This window comes from Phalacrocorax carbo, unplaced genomic scaffold, assembly GCF_963921805.1.
Source record: "Phalacrocorax carbo unplaced genomic scaffold, bPhaCar2.1 SCAFFOLD_315, whole genome shotgun sequence".
NCBI classification, from domain to species: Eukaryota; Metazoa; Chordata; class Aves; order Suliformes; family Phalacrocoracidae; genus Phalacrocorax; species Phalacrocorax carbo.
Window position 1 is genome coordinate 7,400 of NW_026990534.1, and position 7,865 is coordinate 15,264.

Sequence of the window (7,865 nt, forward strand, 5' to 3'; positions counted from 1 at the left end):
CTGGTCTGTACTGGGAGCACTGGGCAGTGGGGCTGTGGGACTGGTCTGTACTGGGGGACCTGAGTGGGTCCGGGCCCCCAAGCCCCGCCCCCAGTTCCACCGTGACGCCGTGATTCCCCACTCCGCCCGCCAGGGGGCGCGGCCGCGCCTCTCCCCGCCCCCGCCCCCTTCCCGCCGCCATATTGGGAGTGGCGTGGGGGGGCGGCTGGCGCACGAACGGCCACTCCCAACATGGCGCCGCGCCCCACCCCCTCTCTCACCTCCTTCTTCCGGCCGAAGTCCCTCCCATTTCCGGCGTGGCCGGAAGCGTGGCCCGTTGCCATGGCGATGGGCGGCGGCGGCCCCGCCCCGAGCGGCGGCTCCGAGCAGGGGAAGGCCGCGACTGGTATGGGCGGGGGGACCGGGGGGGTGAGGGGGGTCCGGGGGGTCCTGGGAGGGGTCTGGGCATCCTGGAGGGGTCCTGGGAGGGTTTGGGGGGTTCCTAGGGGGGTCTGGGGGTCCTGGGGGGGATATTGGGGGGTCTAGGGGCGGGAGCGAGGGCCTGGGGGGTCCTGGGGGATTCTGGGGATCCTGGGGGGGCCTGGGGTCTCCTGGGCTGGTCTGGGGATCCTGGGGGGGTTCTGGCGGGGTCTGGGGATCCTGGAGCGGCAAGGGGGGTCCTGGGGGATCCCGGGGGGGTCGGAGGACATGGAGCCCGGCCTTGGGGACAGGGGGGTGACCCTTAGGGTGACCCTGGGGACTCCCCCTAGCCTTGGGGACATTGGAGTCCCCTGGGGTGACCCTGGGGACAACCCTGGGGACACGAGGGTCCCCTGGGAACACACCCTGCCCTTGGGGACGCTGGGGTCCCTGGGGTGACCCTGGGGAAACTCCACACACACACTTTGGGGACACTGGGGTCCCCCTGGGACCCTCCCCCCAGCCTCGGGGACACGGGGGACGGACGGTGGCACCCCGGTGTCCCTCTCCATCCCGACGCGGGCACGGATTTACCGGCTGCTGCGGCGTTCCCGGCACCCGCCGCCATTCCGGGGGCTGGATTTAGGCCGGGATTAAAGTTTAGGAATTGTGTTGTTTTTTTTTTTTCCCCTCCTTTCCTGCCAGACTTTGCCCGGTGAAGCCGCGTCGCCTGGCGGAGGATCCCGCTCCGGGCACCGCGGGGCACCGGCTCTGCCGGAACCGGCCCTTCCCCGCCCGCGGGACCCACCCTGCCCGTCGGGCGACGCCGGCGTCGGGGTAGAGGCCGGTTTAACCGTGCCCGAGCGCCGGCGGCGTTGTTCCCCTCGGAACCCGCCGGGATCCCCCTCACCCGGCGCGGGATCCGTGCCGGGGTTTTCCCCGCTGACGCTCCCGGAGCTCGGCGGGACGCGGCTCCTCGGGCGGAATCCCGGGGCGGGGGGGGTTCGCTTCGACTTGGATTGTAGGTTAATCCCGGATTAGGAAAGTGGCAAAACCGGCGGTGGGTTGGGCGCGGCGTGGCTCTTCCCGGCAAAGCCGGGCTGTGCCGAGCCTCTCTCTGGCCTTAAATTGTTTATTTCCCTTTTCCCCCTGTAGGATTCCGGCCGCCGCGTGAAGCTCGTCCCACCGCGGCCGGGAGAAACCGGAGCCCCGGCCCGGCGATATCCCGGCAGCGCTGCCCGTTCCGCCGCCCATCGGCATCTTCCCGAACCGGAGAATCACCTCCTCGGTGAGACCGGAGCCTCGGCGGCTGCTGAATGACCGGGAAACGCTTCCGGAGAGTGGGAAGGCAAAAACTCATCGGGATAATTAAGCGACAAACGAGCGCCGGGGATCGGACTGAGGGGGTTTCTCTTCCCGCCTCGCTCCTCCGTGCCTTCGGATCCGGCGTCGCCGGCCAGCTCCGCCCCAAACCGCCGGTGAAGGGGACCCCCCTCGAGGCTTATTGTCCCCCCCCCGAGGCTTATTGTCCCCCCTCGAGGCTTAATGGGACGCCCCGGCCCCCATTTTAGGTGCTAAAACGGTAGCGGGGAGCGCCCGCGCATGGGGAGATGGTTCTGAAGCGCCTGTTTCCGGAGCCTGCGGTGAAACTCTCGGAAAACACTGATATACGGGGATAAACCGACCCCCTCCCTGCTCTGAGGGGCCGGGGGTGATGCTGGAGGGGGTGCCGGCGGCTCCGTACCCCCATCCCCGCGGGATACGCCCCCTTCTCCGGCGAAACCCCTCGCCATGGCCGAGCACCCGGAGCTGGTGGCCGAGATGCCGGCGGTGGCGCGGCTGAGCACGCCGGAACGGTTGAAACACGCTCAGAAACGCCGGGCCCAGCAGCTGAAAAAATGGGCGCAGACAGAGAAGGAGATGCAGGGGACGAAGGTCGGAGCCGAGAGGAAGAGGAGGAAGAGGAAAAGCAACGGCCAAGGGAAGAGGGTGACGTTCCCGGCCAGCGTCCGGCTGTTGGAGGCGGCCGCCCGCCACGACGCCGAGGAAGGTGGGTGCCGGCGGAGCTGCTGCTTTCGGGGAGGCTCCTGGAAACCTTCAACCCCCAAATCCTCAACTCAAACAGGTTTTTGGGGTTAAAAATCAGCCCCAAATCCCGGTTTTGCTTCCAAATATCCCCCAAAACGAGCCAGGGGCTCAGAGCCGGCACCTGTAAATCCGGCCGCGGCGGGATCCGGCGTTAAACCCCGCTTTTCTCCGCAGTCCGGCAGTTCCTGGAGAGCGGCGTCAGCCCCGACCTCTGCAACGAGGACGGTCTCACCGCGCTGCACCAGGTGCGCCGCGGCGGCGTCTCCCGCTTCCCCTCCCGTTAACCCCCCACCCCCCGTCCCTCCGCCGCCTCCGGATCCATCCCCGGGAGGTTTCGGGGCGGTTTAACGCGGCGTCGGTGACCGGCGCGCCCCGTAACCGCCGCCGGCGCTCCCTCCCTCCCAGTGCTGCATCGACGATTACGGTGACGTGGTGACGGCGTTGCTGGAAGCCGGCGCCGACGTCGACGCCCGCGACAGCGAGCTCTGGACGCCGCTCCACGCCGCCGCCACCTGCGGCCACCTCCGCCTGGTCCAGCTCCTCATCCAAAGGTACCGCGGCGGGTAGGGGCGGGGGGACACCCCGGCGCGGAGACCCTCACCGCCGCGTCCGTCTCCCGTAAAAACCAGCGGCGCCGATCTCCTCGCCGTCAACTCGGACGGGAACATGCCCTACGATCTGTGCGAGGACGAGGCGACGCTCGACTGCATCGAGACCGCCATGGCGGAGCGCGGTGAGTTCGGCGGCGCCGGGAAACCGAAGCCGGGTCCCGGTTGAAGGCGGGAATCCGGCGGTCGGGATGCGGCGTCCCCCGTTTCCCACCGTTTCTCCCTCCGGCAGGGATCACCCAGGAGAAGATCGAGGAGGCTCGCGCCGCCACCGAGCGCGGCATGGTGCGGGAGATCCGGCAGCTGGTGCGGGCGGGAGCCGACCTGGACGCGCCGCGGGGACACGGCGCCACGTTGGTAGGACGGGTGGGAAGGGGAGGCTGACGCCGGGACGGGGCGACGCCGGCGCCCGAGCTCCCCCCAACCGCCCCACTTTGTCCCCCCCTGCTCCGTCCCGTCCCCGGCCAGTTACACGTCGCGGCAGCAAACGGTTACGCCGAGGCGGCCGAGCTGCTCCTGGAGCACCGGGCCGGCGTCGGCGCCAGGGACGAGGATGGCTGGGAGCCGCTCCACGCCGCCGCGTGCTGGGGACAGGTAAGTGCGGGCAGGGCGGGTTTTCACCCACTTGAGCCATGTTTTCACCCGCTTGGGGCGCGTTTTCACCCGCTTGGGGCGCGTTTTCACCCGCTTGGGGCGCGTTTTCACCCGCTTGGGGCGCGTTTTCACCCGCCGGGGCCGCGTTTTCACCCGGCTGGGGCGGGTTTTCACCCGCCTGGGCCGCGTTTTCACCCGCCTGGGCCGCGTTTTCACCCGCCTGGGCCGCGTTTTCACCCGCCTGGGCCGCGTTTTCACCCGGCTGGGGCGGGTTTTCACCCGCCTGGGCCGCGTTTTCACCCGGCTGGGGCGTGTTTTCACCCGGCTGGGGCAGGTTTTCACCCGCTTGAGCCACGTTTTCACCCGGCTGGGGCATGTTTTCGCCCTCTGGGGCTGCGTTTTCACCCGGCTGGGGCAGGTTTTCACCCGCTTGGGCCGCGTTTTCACCCGCTTGGGGCACGTTTTCACCCGCTTGAGCCACGTTTTCACCCGCTTGGGCCGCGTTTTCACCCGCTTGAGCCACGTTTTCACCCGCTTGAGCCGCGTTTTCACCCGCTTGAGCCGCATTTTCACCCGGCTGGGGCAGGTTTTCACCCGCTTGGGCCACGTTTTCACCCGCCGGGGCCACGTTTTCACCCGCCGGGGCCGCGTTTTCACCCGCCGGGGCCGCGTTTTCACCCGCCGGGGCCGCGTTTTCACCCGCCGGGGCCGCGTTTTCACCCGCCGGGGCCGCGTTTTCACCCGCCTGGGCCGCGTTTTCACCCGCCTGGGGCGGGTTTTCACCCGCCTGGGCCGCGTTTTCACCCGCCGGGGCCGCGTTTTCACCCGGCTGGGGCGGGTTTTCACCCGCCTGGGCCGCGTTTTCACCCGCCTGGGCCGCGTTTTCACCCGGCTGGGGCGGGTTTTCACCCGCCTGGGCCGCGTTTTCACCCGGCTGGGGCGGGTTTTCACCCGCTTGGGGCGTGTTTTCACCCGCTTGAGCCACGTTTTCACCCGGCTGGGGCAGGTTTTCACCCGCTTGAGCCACGTTTTCACCCGGCTGGGGCATGTTTTCGCCCTCTGGGGCTGCGTTTTCACCCGGCTGGGGCAGGTTTTCACCCGCTTGAGCCACGTTTTCACCCGGCTGGGGCATGTTTTCGCCCGCTTGGGCCGCGTTTTCACCCGCTTGGGGCACGTTTTCACCCACTTGAGCCACGTTTTCACCCGCTTGGGCCGCGTTTTCACCCGCTTGAGCCACGTTTTCACCCGCTTGAGCCGCGTTTTCACCCGCTTGAGCCACGTTTTCACCCGGCTGGGGCAGGTTTTCACCCGGCTGGGGCCGGGTTTTCACCCGGCTGGGCCGCATTTTCACCCGCTTGGGCCACGTTTTCACCCGCTTGGGCCACGTTTTCACCCGCTTGAGCCACGTTTTCACCCGCTTGGGCCACGTTTTCACCCGCTTGAGCCGTGTTTTCACCCGCTTGGGCCGCGTTTTCACCCGGCTGGGGCCGCGTTTTCACCCGGCTGGGGCGCGTTTTCACCCGGCTGGGGCGCGTTTTCACCCGGCTGGGGCGGGTTTTCACCCGCTTGGGGCGTGTTTTCACCCGCTTGAGCCACGTTTTCACCCGGCTGGGGCAGGTTTTCACCCGCTTGAGCCACGTTTTCACCCGGCTGGGGCATGTTTTCGCCCTCTGGGGCCGCGTTTTCACCCGGCTGGGGCAGGTTTTCACCCGCTTGAGCCACGTTTTCACCCGGCTGGGGCATGTTTTCGCCCGCTTGGGCCGCGTTTTCACCCGGCTGGGGCACGTTTTCACCCGCTTGAGCCGCGTTTTCACCCGCTTGAGCCGCGTTTTCACCCGCTTGGGCCGCGTTTTCACCCGCTTGAGCCACGTTTTCACCCGCTTGAGCCGCGTTTTCACCCGCTTGAGCCGCGTTTTCACCCGGCTGGGGCCGGGTTTTCACCCGGCTGGGCCGCATTTTCACCCGCTTGGGCCACGTTTTCACCCGCTTGGGCCACGTTTTCACCCGCTTGAGCCACGTTTTCACCCGCTTGGGCCACGTTTTCACCCGCTTGAGCCGTGTTTTCACCCGCTGGGGCCGCGTTTTCACCCGGCTGGGGCCGCGTTTTCACCCGGCTGGGGCGGGTTTTCACCCGGCTGGGGCGGGTTTTCACCCGCTTGGGGCGTGTTTTCACCCGCTTGAGCCACGTTTTCACCCGGCTGGGGCACGTTTTCACCCACTTGAGCCACGTTTTCACCCGCTTGGGCCGCGTTTTCACCCGCTTGAGCCACGTTTTCACCCGCTTGGGCCGCGTTTTCACCCGCTTGAGCCGCATTTTCACCCGGCTGGGGCAGGTTTTCACCCGCTTGGGCTGCATTTTCACCCGCTTGGGCCACGTTTTCACCCGCTTGAGCCACGTTTTCACCCGCCGGGGCCGCGTTTTCACCCGCCGGGGCCGCATTTTCACCCGCCGGGGCCGCGTTTTCACCCGCCGGGGCCGCATTTTCACCCGCCGGGGCCGCGTTTTCACCCGCCAGGGCCGCGTTTTCACCCGCCTGGGGCCGCGTTTTCACCCGCCGGGGCGCGTTTTACCGTCCCCAATCCCTCTCCGCGGCGCAGGTGCGGCTGGTGGAGCTGCTGGTGGCTCACGGCGCCGACCTCAACGCCAAATCCGTGCTGGACGAAACCCCCTTGGGTGAGTTTTACGCCGCCGGCTTTCTCTCGCGGGGGTCGCCGGCGGTTCGCGCCGCGCCGGGTGACGCCGCCGCCTTCGCCGCAGACGTTTGCGCCGACGAGGAGGTTCGGGCGAAACTCTCGGAATTGAAAAGCAAACGCGACGCCGTCCTGAAATCCCACGGGAAGCGCAAATCCTTGCTCCAGCGCCGCACCTCCAGCGCCGGCAGCCGCGGGTGAGGCCGGCGGGAAAAGGGAGGGTGTTGGGGGGTTCCGTCCGCCGCCCTGACCCCCCGACCCCCCACCCGCCTTTGCCAGGAAGGTGGTGCGGCGGGCGAGCGTGTCGGAGCGCACCAGCCTCTACCGTAAGGAGCACGAGCGGGAAGCCATCGTCTGGCAACGCGCCGAGCGCCGTGACAGCGAGGACGAGGAGCGGCAGGCGGAAAGCGAGCCCCGCCGGCGCTCGACCGTGAGCCGCCGGCCCTGGAGGGCGGGGGGGGGGCGCGGGCGTGTGGGGCGTGTGGGGCGTGTGGGGCGGGGTCGAGGGTGGGTGTTTGGGTGAGGGTTTTCCCGGCGGCGACGCCGTCATCCCGGTGTTTCCCCCACCCGGTAGGATCCCGTCGGGTTGACGTCGGCGGAGCTCCCCGAGCCGCCGCTGCAGCGTAACGGCGCCGCTCTGGATGCCAAAGAGGGGGACGGCGGCGACGCGGCGCGGGATAAAGCCCACCACACCTTGGCCGACCTCAAGCGGCACCGAGCGGCCGCCAAACTGCAGCGCCCGCGGCCCGAGGAGCAGCCGCGCCCCACGGCGGGCACCGGCAGCGGCACCGGCAGCGGCAGCGGCACCGGCAGCGGCACCGGCAGCGGCAGCGGCACCGGCACCGGCACCGGCGACCCTCCCCTCCTCAAGCTGACGGCGCCGGCCGAGGAGGCGCCGGCCGAGAAGCGCCGTTGCTGTAAGGTGATGTGAGCGGCCGCCGCGCCCCGGGGGGCGACTCGTTGCCTCTTTTTTTGGAACTGTTTTATCCCCCGAAATGGGAAGTTTTGGGGTTTGGGTTGTTTTTTGTTTTTTTTTTTTCCTTTTTCTTTTTTTTTTCCTTTTTTTCTTCCCCCCGCTCCGACAAAAAATCAAAACGTTGTGGTTTTTGTGTCACCCGCCGTTGCCGGGCCGTGGTGGGGCGCGGGCAGGGGTGCGGGCAGGGGTGCGGGCAGGGCAGGGGACCGAGATACGGGCAGGGGACAGGCGGGGGACAGGCAGGGACAGGCAGGTACCAGCAGGGGACGGGCAGGGACAGGCAGGGGACGGGCAGGGACAGGCAGGTACCAGCAGGGGACGGGCAGGGACAGGCAGGGACGGGCAGGGGCAGGCAGGTACCAGCAGGGGACGGGCAGGGACAGGCAGGGACAGGCAGGTACCAGCAGGGGACGGGCAGGGACAGGCAGGGGACGGGCAGGGACAGGCAGGTACCAGCAGGGGACGGGCAGGGGCAGGCAGGGACAGGCAGGTACCAGCAGGGGACGGGC

At 68.6% G+C, this 7,865-nt stretch overlaps 1 protein-coding gene across 1 annotated transcript; it reads left to right on the forward strand.

Annotated features, from left to right (window-relative positions):
* Nucleotides 1–300: 300 nt before the first annotated feature.
* Nucleotides 301–7,461, forward strand: PPP1R16A (protein phosphatase 1 regulatory subunit 16A). The gene is made up of 11 exons (XM_064440571.1): nt 301–385; nt 1,555–2,449; nt 2,662–2,732; nt 2,893–3,038; nt 3,117–3,220; nt 3,328–3,452; nt 3,564–3,689; nt 6,288–6,363; nt 6,448–6,577; nt 6,660–6,810; nt 6,955–7,461. Exons 2-11 carry the CDS (start codon nt 2,191–2,193, stop codon nt 7,309–7,311), a joined length of 1,545 nt encoding a protein of 514 aa, XP_064296641.1. The 5' UTR covers nt 301–385; nt 1,555–2,190; the 3' UTR covers nt 7,312–7,461.
* Nucleotides 7,462–7,865: the final 404 nt, after the last annotated feature.